Source organism: Eretmochelys imbricata, chromosome 10, assembly GCF_965152235.1.
Source record: "Eretmochelys imbricata isolate rEreImb1 chromosome 10, rEreImb1.hap1, whole genome shotgun sequence".
Taxonomy (NCBI): Eukaryota; Metazoa; Chordata; order Testudines; family Cheloniidae; genus Eretmochelys; species Eretmochelys imbricata.
The window spans coordinates 57,951,155-57,969,277 of record NC_135581.1 but is presented as its reverse complement, the minus strand read 5'-3'; the positions used below and the strand labels follow the sequence as shown (position 1 = coordinate 57,969,277).

At 40.0% G+C, this 18,123-nt stretch overlaps 1 protein-coding gene across 1 annotated transcript in view; it reads right to left on the bottom strand.

Moving 5' to 3' along the window:
• MYO1E (myosin IE) overlaps positions 1 to 18,123 on the bottom strand; it is a 156,801-nt gene that overhangs the window by 20,611 nt on the left and 118,067 nt on the right. Inside the window, exons 19-24 of the mRNA XM_077829324.1 lie at positions 17,259 to 17,403; positions 10,095 to 10,209; positions 9,112 to 9,281; positions 8,415 to 8,560; positions 2,441 to 2,587; positions 430 to 587 (exon numbers count right to left, since the gene is read on the bottom strand). Coding sequence (XP_077685450.1) covers positions 430 to 587; positions 2,441 to 2,587; positions 8,415 to 8,560; positions 9,112 to 9,281; positions 10,095 to 10,209; positions 17,259 to 17,403 — 881 coding nt within the window. The remainder of the gene's footprint in view (positions 1 to 429; positions 588 to 2,440; positions 2,588 to 8,414; positions 8,561 to 9,111; positions 9,282 to 10,094; positions 10,210 to 17,258; positions 17,404 to 18,123) is intronic.

The following is an 18,123-nucleotide window of genomic DNA, read 5'->3' as shown; positions in this document are numbered from 1 at the left end:
TCACTCTCCTGCTGGCAATAGCTCATCCAAACTGACCACTCTCCAAGTTTAAATCCAAGTTTAACCAGAACGTCGGGGGGGGGAGGGAGGTAAGGTATTACCAGCAGGACAGTAGGTAAGGTAGGTAGATAAGCTATTACCAGCAGGACAGTGGGGTGGGAGGAGGTATTGTTTCATGATCTCTGTGTGTATATAAAGTCTGCTGCAGTTTCCACGGTATGCATCCGATGAAGTGAGCTGTAGCTCACGAAAGCTCATGCTCATATAAATTGGTTAGTCTCTAAGGTGCCACAAGTACTCCTTTTCTTTTTAAAGAACATAGGGTAGGTGGTGGATAGGGAAGAGACTGAGAAATAAAGGTAAAACGAACAGCCAAAAACAAGACTCTGATCCATTCAGAAAGACAGTCAAAGGGAAATTCATACTTACGGGAATTCTTTGGTAGTCCTGGTCCTATGCTGACCTGCAGCACCTTGTTACTTGGCTTGAGAATAGCTAAATCTCCTTGGCCTTGCATAAATTGCACTTGGCGAGAACCACCTGCACTCCATGGTCCCCAATTCTCCTTCTTCAGCTTCACTTCAAGTCTAATGCAAGTACACACACACAGACAAAAAGAGAAGCATTCACATACAAGACTCAGGGAACATCACTAACCAACAGATTAGCTTTACAATGGGAAAAAATAAACAGGACCTTGCTGATACCTATAGCTGAGAGTATTTTAAACTGAACAAAACATAGTTTCATGCCTTTTTGTGTACTATATGACATTATTAACTGTTCTTGGGAAACCTACACAAACAAGGTTATAAGATGCTCTCAATGAAGTTTTGAGGACAAATGTTCAAAGGTTTGAACAATACATGTATATACACTATCTACCACATCACCCAGTGTATCTGCAGAACCCTGCATAGGTGCATGCTAGGGGGTGTCACATACCCAGATACCCATTAGTGTATGCCATTATTGACATATGCATGCAAATACACTTATTTGTGGGAGCTAGGGGAACATGTACATTTTTGCACATGTACTTATGTCCTCCTTTGAAGATACAGGCCTCTATCAAAATTCAAATAGTCTCGTTCACAGCTTGTATCTGCAAATGCGTATTACCTTCAATGCACTGTAGCTAGAGATGAGCTCAGGCAGCCATGATGTGCAAAACCTCAGTTGTTATGCACTGCTTTTTACAATGGTAAAACCAAAACCACCTCTGTTATTGGCTTTGGATTCCCAGTCTATATGACTATATCAGGGATCTGCGGTCCACTGGGAGCTGCGAGCAGCCATACTTGCAGACACTCAGGTAAACAAAGCATCTCGCGGCCCGCCAGGGGCTTACCCTGATGAAGCTGTGAACCAAGTTTGGGAACCCCTGGACTATATGGAACCTTTTACACTTTTTCCTACTCACCCTTGTCATTATCAAGCTAAAATGATATTCTTCCTTAAATAATTCTTAGACTGCTTTGACTGGAATAAAACAGACATGTAAATTCCAGGCTCAATGTCATTAATTTGCTTACTTCATAGGAGTATTAGCAAGAATACAATTTTATTGATATGGTTTCCAGCATGCACTTAAAGCAAAAAACCAGCCCCAACATGCAAACAAAATCCTACAAATCCAAGTTCTCTAACATCTGGAGTTTTCTTTGGACAAACATCTAGAAGTTCAGATACTTATCCAAGCGACCCCCACTGATCCCTGCAGGCCTCTGTCCCCACAAAATCTAAACTCCTACTCTAAATAAGAGACCCCTTTTCCACCAACCACCCATCACTCTGGCCTTATCTTCCCATTATGTATCTAAGCACGTATATCACATGCAACAGTGTAGTACTTCAGCATCTCTAGGGTAAGGCCAAGGAGTACATAATGGGACTGAAGAGAATTCTCCCTTCTTAGGGCATGACGTACCAGCACAGCCCACTCTGCAGCTGCTACTGCGTTGTCCTCCTCTAAGAGAGGAAGGGTTTGGACTGTGAATCCATGTGGCTGTTCATTGACTGGCCTAACCCTCATTGCAGTTGGGAGAACTAACACAGAGAACTGCTGGGTAGGCACGCTGATGGTGAAGAATTTCCCTTGTGTGGCCTCTCGATAACCTGATGCCCCGCTCAGCACAGCAAGGGAAGTTTTGCTGTATTAAGGTCCCACTGCACACAGAGAATGAGAAGTGGGGAGTGGCTAGGATTTGATCCTAAGGTATTACACAGGCTATGCAAGAAAGTCTTCTAGCTTTCTAAGCACATGAGTATGCAGGCATTCACACTTCACACATCTCCATGGTTCTGTAACAGAGGATGGAATATAAATATGAGAATCCAATGCTTACACTAACCTGGTTTTTGCATCTTTACCCTGGCAGCAAGAAGAAACAGCTGTTTAATATTTTTTTTAAAATCCGTTGGGAAAACAGTTACTCACGTATTGCTAAATTTCAGAGGTAGTTTTCTTTGTGTTTTCTCCTCATATCTCTTAGATAAAAGGCTTAAAAATTCTGTTTTGAAGACCGATTCAAGCAAACTATCATATTCCTGCTCATGTAGAATGAAAATGTCATCCTGCATTGTGCTGTAAAGAAATCAGACCAGGCATTATTCAGCCTTGAATCCAAAGTGCAAAAGTAGCCCTGCATTTTAATAGCATTTGAAAGCAATCATGGTGATTTTTAAAAAATCTAATGAAGAATTAATAGCTGAGTTTTGCTCTTAGATAATGGTTCTTTGTTTCAGCTGCTGGTAATGGGATCCCCAAAACAATCTTCTTGTGTGATATCTGAATACAAATCAGTCATTTTAAGTTAATTATTGTTATTATAAAATGGGAACGTGCTACAATTAAGAGCTCATATCCTTAACAACAGCAAAGTTAGCCATTAAGACTGGATTTGTAGAACGTTGTGTAAAGTTAATTAAAAAAGCTGAAAAAGAAATACTTCTTTTAAAATGAGACTGAAACACAAACCAATAAAAGCAAAGCAAGCTCCCAGTGCTGCATCACCTTTAACTTGCACTCCCTGAACTTAGATAGTGAAGCAAACACAGACCCTGGATAAGGTCCATAGCTGGTGTAAGTCAGTATCACTCCACTGAACTTAATGGAGTGATTCCAATTTACACCAGTTGAGGATCCTATAAACTCATACAGGTAGAGTCCCAAGGCCACATGGAACTCTGCTAAAGGACTGGGCTTGATTGATTCTGCAAAATTCTGGAATCCCCATGATAGCAAATTCTCTGTTGTGATTCCAAGTCACCAAGCCAGGTTTATCAGCCTTAATGTTTTAATAGTTCTTGTTTATATATAATTCTCTTTTCTGTCATAGAGGCTATGTGGTCCAGGACAGTAAGCACGGTTCAATGAGCCAAGACTTCCTGAGCCATGTCATTTAGTCACTGTGTCTGCTCCTCTGTGCCTCATTTTCTATTCTGTAAAAGGGGGCATCAATGCTTACCTCACAGTTCAATGGGAGCTAGGTGCCTTTATACCTCTGAGGATCTAAGCCTGAGTTACTATTGGTACAGCACTTTGAAGATGTTAAAAGAAAAGGAGTACTTGTGGCACCTTAGAGATTAACCAATTTATTTGAGCATAAGCTTTCGTGAGCTAAAGTGTTAAGCATAATTATCATATTACTGACTTCAGTGGTGCCATGCCAATTTACACCAGCTCACAAACTGACCCCCTGTCTCTTTCTCCCCTTTTTGTGAAGAAATGGGCTTATCAGATATTGTAATAATGATTCATTTCAAAAAGCTGTACCCTTTTTAAGAGGTTGGGTGCCCTTTTTGCAGGGGTGCTTTCTGCAGAGTGACTGAAGCCACAGCTTCTCTGATATTCCACCAGTCTTAGGTCTTCTTGTCAGAGTGTTCCCTCATGGCTTCTCTAGTGGGTAGTGGTTTTAGTACTGATGTGCTAATATCCCAGCCCTCTGGCTAGGAACTGAAGCATTTTAAAGGAAGGCTGTGGGAGGATTCCAGAACACTTTTTTGAAGGGATGAAGTCTGTGTCTCTCTCACTTGCTCATACTTTTTCACCAAGAAGTGGTCACAGTAGGTTACAAAGCAAGGACACTGACATCATGGTTACATGTCTGACCAGGCTATGACTGAGGAAGAAGGTGTCTGGGCGATTTATAACAAATGTTCTCCACAAACACCCCAAACAGTTGCAATTAAAAGCTCCGTTTTAGAGGCATGTGAGTGCAAAATCACTAGAAGAGGCTTATATTTTTATCAAAAGGCTCCATTCCCCATTCGCATTATCCTGGTCACATGCATAAAGCCATGAAACAAAAACTTGCAAGTGTATTTGTTCTCCTACTCTGATTCAGACTAATCTTTGGATCGGTCTACCTTCTTACTCATGTGTTTGGGCTGCAATTTCTTACAGATGTTAGAAGCTGCACACTGGTTTTAAAGGCACCCATACCAGTGTGAGGCTTTGTTGCATACTGGCCTCCCTTTCATCTTCTGTTCTGACTGCTAACAACATTAGAAAATATTGGGTTACTCTCTCAGCATATTAGATGTCACATACTAAGCAAAAGCGGAAGGTGTTGTCTGCATTTCTCGCTGAAAAGAAATGAATTTGTATTTCAGCATTTTATATCCTATTAGATTTACAGTTAACATTCATTTAGAAAGGCTCTTTTTAAACTGCAGTTTATTAGAAGTAGCTACTACAGTAATACTCAGAGGGTCAATATCCACGTACTCTAGTGACTGCAACTGAAAGCTGTGGCAAACCATACCTCTCAATAGCCAGGTGGAAAGGAAGCCAAAATTACATGGCTGTCAGCAGATGACTTCATTTCTCAAAAAAGTACATATGGGAGTAAATCAAAATAAGTCACTGATGTCTAAAAGAAATCTGGATATTTATTACTTCAACACATCATAATAAAATAGAAGAGGACTAATTAGGTCAAGCACACAAGGTTCTTTCACCTAATTCAGTCTTCTCACTCTTACAATTACCTATTTTCTGATTACCTGGCTATTAATTAACTTCCCCTTTTGGGCACACCCTTTTACAATGATCCTTTCCCAGCATGCCTGGCTGATAGCTGGCCCTTTAAATGTGGGAGAAGCAACCAGCAGCAGCTCTTTGATATTCATTTTCCCTCAAATTGCTGTGGGCTGCAAGTCTCTCCCTTACAGAGTGTGAGTATTTATTTATATATATACAAAAGAGAGAGAATACCTATCAGCCCATTCTAGATGCCCTTGATGAGAGGACTTGTGGCACCTTAGAGACTAACAAATTTGTTTGAGCATAAGCTTTCACATCTGATGAAGTGAGCTGTAGCTCATGAAAGCTTATGCTCAAATAAATTTCTTAGTCTCTAAGGTGCCACAAGTCCTCCTTTTCTTTTTGCTGATCCAGACTAACACGGCTGCTACTCTGAAACTTAAAATACAAGTGTCAACACTCACTCTACTCCTCTGTAACCAAACCACAGCAATTCCATCCCAGGTAATCCCCAAACAGAACATTAAAAAGAGGAAAAGTTGAACCTTCGTACTTCTCTGACAATTAATCACCCTTTCGCCCTCCCTCATCCCCATTTTAAAAAATGCTTTCTTCTATTCTGAGTGCTCCTGTTAAATCAGAACAGTTTAGAAAAGAAATGAACCCTTTGAAATGCCCTTTACAGAAGTATAATTGTAATCCAGTCTATATGACCTGATGAAAATTTAATTTAGCATATTTTCCTTTTGGGGTATATTCAGACTCATTTCCAGGTTGGCTCAGAATCCAATTATTTTAAATATATTCAAAAACATGCAGAAATTTCCAGGCTGAGAAAGATTGTGTTGAAAATTAGGGGATTGATTTGTGTTTGAGAGAATAATAGAGAATTTAAATAGAAATAGTACTCCGTGAGGTTTCTGAACTCCGTGTGTTCGAAAGAAAAAAAAAAAGAGAGGCAGATTGTTTTTCTACAAGAATACTCGGCCTTTGGTAACATGCAGGCACACAAATTGGCATTAAGTGTACAACAGGAAGGATTCTATACTATTCCAATAGTTCAGTAAAAATCTATTAAGAATGGCAATGAAAACTTTTAATTCTTGCCATTTTCAGGGCAGAAGTATCTCAGATGCCCCATAAAGTCTGGTCCTATTACAGATAGTAACCTCTGTGCCCTTCTTCCTACTTGATTTAGCATGGCTACCCTAACTCAATAGAGAACAAGAACCTGTGTAAGAAATATTCATTCTGAGTTCGGCCCACACTAAAATGAAAACATTAAAAAAAAGACAACTCTCACTATGTTTATTTTTTTAAACATGGAGACAATGTGATATATTCCATCATGTGCCAGCAATGCCCCTCTACCATGTACACTGGTAAACTGGACAGTCTCTACGTAAAAGAATAAATGGACACAAATCAGACATCAAGAATTATAACATTCAAAAACCAGTTGGAGAACACTTCAATCTCTCTGGTCACTCGACTACAGACCTAAAAGTGGCAATACTTCAACAAAAAACCTTCAGAAACAGACTCCAAGGAGAGACTGCTGAATTGGAATTAATTTGCAAACTGGATACAATTAACTTAGGCTTGAATAGAGACTGGGAGTGGATGGGTCATTACACAAAGTAAAACTATTTCCCCATGTTTATCTCCCCCCCACCGCCCCCTCCAAACTGTTCCTCAGACGTTCTTGTCAACTGCTGGAAATGGCCCAGCTTGATTATCACTACAAAAGGTTCCCCCCCACCCCACTCTCCTGCTGGTAATAGCTCACCTTAAGTGATCACTCTGGTTACAGTGTGTATGGGAACACCCATTGTTTCATGTTCTCTATGTATATAAATCTCCCCATTGTATTTTCCACTGAATGCATCCGATGAAATGAGATGAAGTGAGCTGTAGCTCACGAAAGCTTATGCTCAAATAAATTTGTTAGTCTCTAAGGTGCCACAAGTACTCCTTTTCTTATGCCATGTAATTTCTGAAATTTTTGGAAGCCACAAGCATTGGTTTATGACGATAACAGCACATTGACAACTCATGGTCAAAGCCTCATTAAATATAACATCAATATAATAAATATAGAGTTCGAATTCATCAGATTTGGTTTATCTACAGAAAGGTATGCTCCCATCTGAAGTAATGAGTGTAACCACTCTTACTGAGTTGGCAGTCTGGAGGCATGCTTCTTTTTAGCTTACTCAGTACAGCTGTATACACAGAGTACTAGGGTCCTAGTCTGAGTGTCTAGATGTAGTAATTTTCAGGACCCACACTCAGTTTAGTTTTCAAGCACCAGAATAAGAGACTTCACTCTAACGTCCAGCCAACACCTATTACTGTAGCCATTCACGGTTGCAATTCTTGTTATAACTGTGTGACAAATAAAACAACACAGGCCTGCTTTGAAAATGCTGTGGAAAAGAACAGGACCAGTATGTGTTAACCTATCTGCTTAGAAATGCCATAGAGTGAGCGGACACATTTTACACCCTGTTTTACACTGGACTAGTATGAGACAGGTATTTATAAACATGTACTTCAAAAGTTGCTGTTAGTTATCAACCCATAATACTTAAGTATGGGAATATTTTAAAAATAATTAGTTTCGTTTAATATTTAATTCCTCTTATTGCCCTAAGCAGATGGTTCTGTATCATTGTGTACTGAATGTCAATCTAAATGCCAGCACTGTCAAAATGTGATAACTAAAAAGATGGCAGGAGAGTTTGTTCTCTCCCTCTGTGAGTGAGGAAGTGTTTTAGATGGGTATCCATTTGTCTGATGTGCAGTTTCTTGCTGTTTTGTACTGAGTCACCTGGAAGTGGTTTATAAGCATTATGTGACCACAGAAGCTATTTCCTGTAATCTGGAATGTGTCTGTCCCTGAGTCAGCAGAAGTACTTAGCAGACTAACCAGCATTAAAGTCTTAATGTAGAATGGCCAGAGAGAACACCACTCCAGCAAGCTTTTCTGGCAGCACTCCAGGAAGTAGGACTCACACAAAATATACTCAAAAAGCATTAGGAATTACTTCTAAGACAGACCTTTGGATCAAAAGTCATTACCACCTCTTAATGATAATGCAGACGGAGAACATTTTCCTGGGAAGCCATGGGCCAAACTGAGAACTCCTGTAAAAGAACTGCTGATTGCACCACATTAGCAGGTACTCAGAAAATCTGCATGTGTTTGTGTGTAAATGTAAGTGTGTGCACTCCTGTAGCTAGCATATTGGTAAGAATGGAAAAGCAGTTTGGTTTCAGAACTGCCAGTCCCCTTGCCTTTGTTAATTTTCAAATTCACTGAATAGTGCTTATATAATTCCAGCCCTAGTAAACAACCTCCCCTCTCCTGTTCCTACATGATTTTTCTCTGCCAACAGAAAGAACCTGGCCAGGCACTGACCTTAGGGAAACAGAAAGAATTCTTTCCACCTCAATCCTCCGCTTTAACACCTCCTTCACCAGGCCTTTTTCTGGCCCCTGCTTCACCTTTTCACGCCCAATCAGATATATGCACTTTGGAGTGAGGACAAGGTCTCGTTTCACGCCCTGAAATGTGAAATGATTTGAAAAAATATAGATGTACAGCATCATCAAAATACACAGACACCCGAAATTAGCTAAATAAGAAGGACATGAATGGGTCACAGATACATAATGTACCAGATTTATTTTGTTTGGGGGGCAGTGGAAGGAGGATGTAGAGAAGTGGGTGAATGTTATTCAGCTTGGATTGCATTTAGATAAAGATAGAGCTTTGCTCCTTATTCTCTATTTCTTAATTCCAACACCACTTTCTACCCAGCATCTGCCACAGCCCCTTCTGTCCTTGGGACAGAAAGTTTGAAAATGATATAACATGGACCATGGCTAAAGAATGTGATGGCATCCTCTATCCGTTAGTCCCAAGAGTGACAGTTTTCCTTCAGATCTGAAATCCCAGGTTGTATGGAACTGCCCTATACCCTATTTACAATCAGAAATTGATGTTTTCCAAGCATGGTGGAGTTTCCTTTATAGGGTAGTTCCTAAAAAACACTGCTTCATAACTTAGACAGCATGACTAGACCAAGGATCATGAGGTTTTTTTGTAACCATACCTTAAATCGCCTGTCATATTTAGTAATCGTGTCTGCAAAATCAATCTTCTCCCGTTTCCCTACAAACTGACGTAGCTCTGGATGTTCCTCCATGCCTATGTAGTCCCCAATAAAGTTCCTGTTGATGCTATTTCGCCTTCTCTCTTTCTTGTTCAGCAACAGATCTGAGGCTTGAACACCAAAAGAATACATTAATAAATACTGCTAACCAAAGAACTTTCTAAATTCATGAAAAGAAAGAGCTCACAGGGCTTCAAGAGGAGCTTAACATTAGAAGAAAATTTAGGCAAATCTGGCAGGTGAAAAAAGGCACTGGTTAAGCTGGTAATCCTTTTGACAGGCAGATGTGTGCTTTGAAAGCCATACCTATTTAAATACTTTGCCCAGAATGGAGAGCCACCTCCAGAATTAGGGGAAGTTCTGATGCAAACCTGATCCCTGTGGAACTATCTCTAAGAACAACTACCAAAAAAGAAAGAAAGAAAGAAAGAAAGAAAGAAAGGAGTTGTAGAACTATATTGCTTAGCAAGATTTGTCCCTGGAAATGAAATAGTATCTATATCTAGCACCAATCCACGAAACCTGAATTATTACTCAAAGTCCTCTGCCATCATAACAGATTTGTTTTCTAATAAGCATCAGACATTTTTCAAAACATGCACACCTCACCTTTGGTTTAGAGTTAAGAGCTTGTAGAAGTGTTTTGCTATTGCCCAGGAAGGCAATAAAGCATGACAAACTCTAGGATGGAATTTGTATTAGTCCCAAGTCCCAGCTTCTGTTTAGTTGTGGAAAGCTCTCTCCCTCACTACTAGATAACTTCTATCCCTACCACTTCAAATTGTTAGCAAAATGCACTCAACCTTAAACAAAGCAATGCAAGAGTTTGCACTCCAGGATAGGAGATATTACTTTGCTCATTTGAATCATGCTCTGTTTCTGGCTCTGGGATAGCTCCTACAGCATTAGAAGTAAAGACATACCTTCTTCTCTCATTTGTACATACTTCTTCCTGGCCATGTATTTCCTCCATGCCTTCTGGATTGCCCGAGCATATCCATCATACTTCCTTTCTCTCATCTCTTCAAGCAAAAACAGCTACAGATAAAGAGGAAAAATAGGTCAAAAACTTTAGGTGAGGAATAAGTGAGCTTGGAAAAATCCACATTTCACTTTCAACCTCCCTGGATGCCACCTATTTGTTACACTCCAGAACCAAGAGTGCCTTACAACCACTGTCAGTGGGCCCAGCATCAGACTGGGAAAGAAAGCTCTTGCAGGGAAAGGAGGAAGTGTCCTCTGATGGTGATATGGGCAACGATGGCTCATGTAGAGTCTACCCCCTACTCCTGCTGCCAAAGTCTGGAGGACGGTGAATAGGGATAGTCTTTTCTCCCTGCAGCACTGCTATCGCAACTTTAGGCTGTGATTCTCTAGTGGGCCCTGCTCAGTCGTACTGCATGACCTGCCCTCCTGCATTTGCTGCTTCTTGGCTGAATCTGGGCATGACATTGCCAGAGTACAGGAGGTGGCTGGTCTTGTCCTAGATAACACGTCATAATGGATCCATAACTTGATACTGCCCTCTCATTTCACATACAGGAGGCATCAGAGGGTGGATAAATACTAGCTCCTGCACTGTCCAAGTCTGAATTTCAAACTCCTTGTGCCTCTTGGTTACACTCTTCAGTAGTGGAAGCCCCCTGGATGGTTCTGTGGGTCCAAGTTACTCGGGGTTCCCTGGCAGGTTCCCTGGCAGACATGGCTTGGATCGGGATCAGTGAATCTGTGCATGATATACTGATCCTTGGCAAGGTTTTACGGGGTTTCTGGGAAATTTCCCTGGATGCGATATCCAGAAATTCTTGAGGTTGCCCCGTTGTTGTGTTCTGAAACACTATTTTCTTCGCAATCCATACGTAAGAAATTATATGTCACTTATATAATTATAACTAAAGATTTCCCATTTTAGTTAAATTCCCCATTTACCACATGTCAGAGCTCCATTAGCTTTCAGTTCATAGGATGTGTTTGAGGAGTTAAGTTGCTCTTAGGAATAGAAAGCAACACCTTGGATTTATGGAATGGTGTCTTAAGTTCCGATAAGCGTATGCTGACCTATCTACGTGGTCGGTATGCCTCTAGTGTTCACTAACAACCGCGCTGCTTTTTAGTTTTTTTTTTAAATACGTAACAGGGTACTATATGTTAGTTATAGCACATTGGAAGTTAGACCCTTGATAAGGAAATAGGATTTTATAATATCCTAGGAATTCTTAACTGTGTGTGTGTATATATACAACTCATAGAGTCAAAGATAAAGTTGGGTGGGGAGGAATATATGGCATGAGCATAGTGTCTGCATGCTCAAATGTTCATTTCTAGACTTCTGAGTTATTATCTATGGAAATGATAACATATTTTTGAGGCATTAGGTAGACCTTAACGATGCTGACATTTTCAACCATAACTATTTCCTACTGAAGTTGTCCGTTGACAAATATTTTGGGGGCTGTTGCCAAACAGTATGTATGTTTCTCCCCTGCAAATATGCAAAATCCCAGTATATCCACAAGTGGGTCATGAAGATCCTGTAGAAATCAGGGAAAGGTCCTTCATGAAGATATGTCTATTGTTTTCCACGGTCACAGAATACTTCATGTGGTTGCTGGATTTTGGTTGAGAGACAGGCATGTCAATGTGTTATGCCAGGAATACAAACAGACCATAAAACTTCACAACACATGGAACTGCGAATAGAGATCTCCAAAAAATAGTAGGAAAATGGTCCAACGTGACAGTGCTATGAGTGGACAAAACCATGCTTACAGCCAATCGTGGCACTAAGTGGGCACTAAACCAATTAAAAGTTATAGTGTAGACACAGGCCTGACTGCTTCAAAAATTCCATGAGATTTACACAAATTAATCCAGCAAGGTGATGAATTCTGCTCCTTACTCCATATGAAAAGGGAAGCCTCTAAAACTAGGTTATTCTCTTTTCATTTTAAAATCAGTTATGCCAGCCAGGGGCTCTTGGTTTTTATATTTTTGTAGGGTGTTTCTTAGAAAAGGCTGCTGGAATTCTCATGACACTTGTTTTCTGAGATAGAAAACCAAAGACTCTAAATTTCCTCTTTTCCTATGAATTATCTATGAATTAGGAAATTTCATAAAAAATGCTTAAAATATAACCTAAGAGGGGGCAAAAAGCTGCCAATTCCCAGTGTATGTTGGCTGTTTTAATTCCATAAAAGATATTATTTTAAAAGATTAGCTGGCTTGTGTGTATGTCTTTCAAAGTCGTGGGGTTTGAAACCATGGATGCTACCAAAAGAAAAATAATGTCATGCCTATCCAATGTAATCCAATGTGGGTTTTAAAGCAAACAGATCTTTTCTGCATGTTCAGCAAAGTAACTAGACTACCAAAGTGAAATCATATGGTAAATATAAAGCTTTTACACAAAACCTAGGATGGGAAGTTGGTCTTAAGGGAGAATCCACTGAGAATGGAGCAAGTTTTAAAATTATACCAGTCAAATAACTGGGAAGATTAATTATATTTTAGGAGGGGTTTTCAGCTCACTTGCCTCTGTTATCAGGGGCTTTTCTGCAAGAGACAATAGGCAGGTCTAAAAGCATCACTGCCACTCCTCTGTACACATGGCTGCCTGTCTGCCAGCTTCTTCAGCAGCAGCAGCACTGAGAGAAGTCCTCCCAGTCTCTAAACTCCTCAGAACTGCAGGGGCGTTCTGGATGTTGAATAGTGCATTGGAGTGATGTTGCCATGGGCAGGAAGTGGAACTGAGCATCAAGAAAACAGTAAAACTGACTCTACACAAAACGTTGCCAAATGCACAAATGTAATCACTTGAAGGGCTAGTGTAAAAACTGTAGCTCAAAAGTTTCACACTGAAGCATGATTTTCAGTTTGGTTTCCCTCTAAAGCATAATATCTGAAAAAAACAGGGTAGGTGCTTGTGATATCAGTTGTGTTGCAAAGAAAACACACAATCCTGATCTCTTCTTCAAAGATATACTCTAGTTCAAACACCGCTTGATGCAGGAATTACTGGATGAAATTCTCTGGCCGGTGTTATGCAGGAGGTCACATTTAGAAGATCATAATGGCTGCTTCTGCTCTTCACATTTATTTGTAACAAGCTTTGCAGCTCATCTTATGGTTAAAATTAGGTCTGGCCAATCTAACAAGTTTCATATCTGATTAAAAAAACAGAAGTAACTGATGTCAGCAGTGCATGTTTAATGTTTTCATTGTCAGAATCAATATTTGACTTACTAACATTGCTGCTGACACAGAGCAAGTCCTAGGTTTGACTCCATGCAGAAATTCAGACAATGGCCCACTTGCCAAGATATAATGCAATTGTGTGATCATGTACTGTGGATTAGACTCAAGCCTGATAGAGATTTTGCATTTGGGACCATTATGGACACACCAGAATAATGTCAAGAGGTTCCTGTGGTGGTGACAACCTCAGTGGTTGTTAGTGAAATGCTAAAGAAGCGTATTTAAAATATTAAAACGCTATCTCTTCCCCCAAACTTCTGATATGTAATACAGGGAGTGCTGTGCTTTAAAAATACAAACACTAAATCCTTTTTAGAGAGTGCAGTCAATGTTTGTTTTGTGGGTACTAAAATGATGTGGGCAGAAAATAAAAATTTTCAATGTATATGTAGAAATGAGGTAAGTTAATGTGGCACTTCAATACAAAAAAATATGGAAATGCTACCACACTCCTTTTAGAAACGTGTTTTACTTCTGTGCGTCTGAACTATTTAGTGCCTCAAAACTGTGTGTGAAATAAAAAATCCCCACTCAAACACTGAACTCACACTAAAATGCATTAATCTGATAGTTTTTAATAAAGAACAGACAGCCCCTGCAATTGATTATTCTGTATTGAATCACACCCATAAACATAAAAAATACCCTCCTCAACTCTGTGTATATAGCTATAAATGAAATAGGACACAAAAGCTGACAGTGACTTTTACGTTTTGATACATACTGTGCGGAACTATAGTTTCTCTCCTTTTTTCCCCTCTCTCCTTGTATGATGTGTGGGTAATCTAATGTAGCCTCCTAAATTACAGCCTTAAATATTAGTGTGATGTCGTGAACCATTCATGGTATAACGTAACACAAGAGGTGACATCACAAAAAATAATTACAGAAGATGTAGTTGGTACCTGGGCGCTATCCTGTCAGAAATGTTTGTCCCCTTCTTAGAATGATCAGACGTCCCGATATTATTCGGACTATCCTGATATTAGGGACTTTGTCTTATAGAGGACCCTTTTACCTCCTGCCCAACCCCATCCCGATTTTTCACACTTGATATCTGGTTATCCTATCTCTTATGCAAGTGCAAAACCCAGAAATAACCATGCACCAGCCACCCACAAAATTGGATTCCTATGGCATATTCTAGGTTGGCTAATCCAGGACCCAGGAGAATAAATGTAGGCATATGAGTGAAATGGACATAAACCGAAATTCTTGGGATGGTTCCTTTTTCTCAGTGGCGCTCTGAGGAAACACCCATCATAGGCTCAGAATTTTTTTTTTTTTTTAATTAGTGAATGAGATTCTGGATAATAGTCATAAGAGGCTGAAAGAGTACTTGTTTTAATCCAGCCAAATGTACAGACTTGACTTACTAGAATTGTTCAGAAAAGCAATTTTCATAATTGCCATGGAATATAATGTATTTCACTGCATCAATGTATGGCACTGTAAATTTCATTGTTAGAAGGCTGCCTTTTTTATAGGAGAAAATTTCTCCTTCTTTGTTAGTGCTGGTTTTATTATCAGCACGACCACCCAGCTAACTATAGAATGATTAAATCACAAAAATATTGTCCAGATTGGTGCTTACTGTCTCTTGCTGTTGTTTGTTAAACTGCCATGAGCAGTTTGTTTCAAGCAGCCAATAATAGATCCCTGAAAAACAGTAAAAACCATGAGATCAAGCAGCAGACTCAGACTTTTAAAAACCCTTTGCTCAGTTTAGCTCCTCAAATCTTGCAAAGATGTAGAAATGCTATAAATATGGGGGGGGGGGGGGGGGTTGTACAAATTGATATTAAACAAAGAAAACCACAATCTAATAAAAAACATTTTCTCTGGGTCTCACTTTCCCTTGTACGTGAAGACAGTTATTTATTCAGGTGTGTAATGGAAATGGCCTCCTGTCTGCCATTCATAAAACCTTACTTCACTGTTAGCTGGCAACTCTCCATCTACAGAAAGCTTATAGAAGTCCCTTCACAATGATGCAAGCATAGATAGGATTTCAGCACACAGGCTCTAGGACTTCTAGTTAGGTCAAAAGCAAAACTTCAATCAACTTCAATGGGGGCATGGTCACACCCTTAATCAGTGCACTTCAGGTTATAGCAACATTACTGATGTTGCATCCTGTCAGCACATACCATTTTTATTTTTTTGCTAACAGTCATACTAATTGCAGTATAGCAAAGCAAAGCAGCCCAACAGCTGTAATTTAAGGCCATCAAAGTCACACTCTCCCTCATCTAATAAAAACATTAAGATAAAAAAAGTGCTGGTCACTGTAAGATAAGTTGTGAAACAAAAATACAAGAGAAATTCTTTAATAAAATGTATTCATTACATGGTTAGTTCCTTTCACACTCCTTCTAGCAAATCAAATGTTTTCCCCCGTAACAATCACATGCCTCCTTTTATTTTGAGAGAGACAAAATATAAGCCTACATGAGTCATCTAAAGCTTCACTTCTCTCAAAATTAATGTGACCCTTTTAATAGTTTGGATAATTTAATAGGACAATACCATGATGCCAGTGGGTGGGTACTTTTTTCTGGGAAGATATGCCATCTAGGAGCTGGCTGGAAAATGTGCATCTCCCTCCCTCCGTGGAAAATTTCAACTTTTTGTCAAAACAGAATTTTTTTTTGTTCTCAGCCAAAACCTGCCAAAATCCCCAAAAAGTCAGGTTTAGTTTTTCCAATGAAAAAAACTGAAAATGTGAGGAAAGCAAATACCTCCTGTGAATATTTTAATTAAGTTAAAAATCCAATTCTCAGTAGAAAACAAGTTTTGACATACATTTTTCCAATCAGCCTTCATGATATATTAGGCTGTGTAATATTCTTTCAAGGGAAATCGTGGCAACACCATCAGAAAAAATGTACTGGAATGGGAACAGTCCTCCACTGACTCAGGCCCTGAAATATTGTCCACTGAAGTCCACAGAGAAAGACTTTTGTTGACTTCAATGGGTGTTGGATCAGGCTCTACGTGAGCTAATAGGTCTTTTTCCATCCCTAATTAATGTGACTGTGTTCCAAAAGTCTGATTGTCTCAAGACTGAAAAGGACTACATGATGCTGAATGGAATATGTTTTCCCATTAAGAAGGATCTTTTTTGAATAATAAATGTAAAAAGAAGAATTTTTTTTTCAACAAAAGTTGTTGAACTTGATTTTTTTTCAACAAGAGTTCCGCGAGTATTGGGATAAATAGTCCAGCTCACTAATGCTCATATGGTGTCATCTCTCAAATCTCAGTCATGCCAGAACATTTGATGCTGGTCTAGTAAATACAAAACAATTTCTTCTCCGTAATATTTTGGGCATTTTCTCTGCGCTGACTCTACCCCTCATTATTTAAATTTGTGATTGATCAAATAATACTTGCTTTATTTCTTGTTCTAATGGTTACACATATGGTTTCATAGCTTGACTCCCCTGCATATTACAATTTATCATACAACCAACTAAGTGCAAACCATGTCCCATGTAACCCTCGTGTGCTGTGTAATGGAGCCTCCTTTCCAAAGTATCCTTGCATCCTACCTTGCCTTCCTTAGGACGACTTTCTCATGCTCACTGTGTTACAAGTAGTCATGCAGCAGCCTTATTACATATTGCACCCATTATAAAAGCACCTGTAAATCTTGCCTCTATCCTCAGAGCAGACCTGTGTGTGACCTGTCAAGCCTGGCTAGAATTATATTATTCCAGCCCCCTCAGGTCCTGCCCACACAGGCCTCTTGCACATCTGGAGAAGGCAGAAGTGTACATACGCCAACCAAATTGTGCCATGTGCAAAGGCTCAGGATGAGTCATACTCACAGACTCTGGAGCTTTGATGAAGATCTTAGTTTTCCCAAGCTGGTATTGATCAGGGTCCATATTGACTGAGTGGAGCAGGTGGAGAACCCCCTTTTTCTCATCTCCTTTCCAGGAAGGCCAGGTTGCTTTGGTCAGAATGGCATATCTGAGACAGCAGTAAGAGAGAAGAAAAATATTAAGACTTGGCATCACACACACAGCAGGAGAAGAATGCCACTGGCTCTCAACCAGTACTGTCCCTAGGGTTAACCCCTCTGTTCTGTGTTGTCACAGTGCTTATGAAAGGGATGTGGAAGGACACACAAATTTATGGGTTTTCACTTTAACCAAAGTGGTGCTGTCCAGTATGAATGTCCTTGGTCCCAACTCTTCCAGTCTCCCTAAGCCAATAGCAGGTGACTAAAACACATACGTCAAGCTTTGCTTCCTTAACCCTTGGATAAATAGGTTCATCAGCAGTATCTATACTGAAGTAATCAGTAACTCATCCTTGGCACCTCACTGATTCCACCCCAAACACATGGCCTGTTTCCCATTCCAACCCTTCTCCATTCCCCTCTTCTAATCCTTGTTAAGGCTATTTGTGAAGCACCTCTAATTTCTAAGCTAGTAGCCAGCCTCACTCTCCCAGCCCAGCTATTGTCAGCAGCTGGCCTGCTCTGTACCAGGAGGCCCCTGGCGTGACCTCTCCTACAGGAGGGTGGGGAGGGACTATGATGATGACCACCTGCTCAAGATTGGGGTGCTTTGTAACTGGCCACAACAAGAATATGAGGTCGGAGGGAAGTGCTGTAATAGGGAACAGACTAGGCATGTGGCAGGTGGGGAATGGTGTGTCTTGGATGAGTATCTCAGTACCACCCTG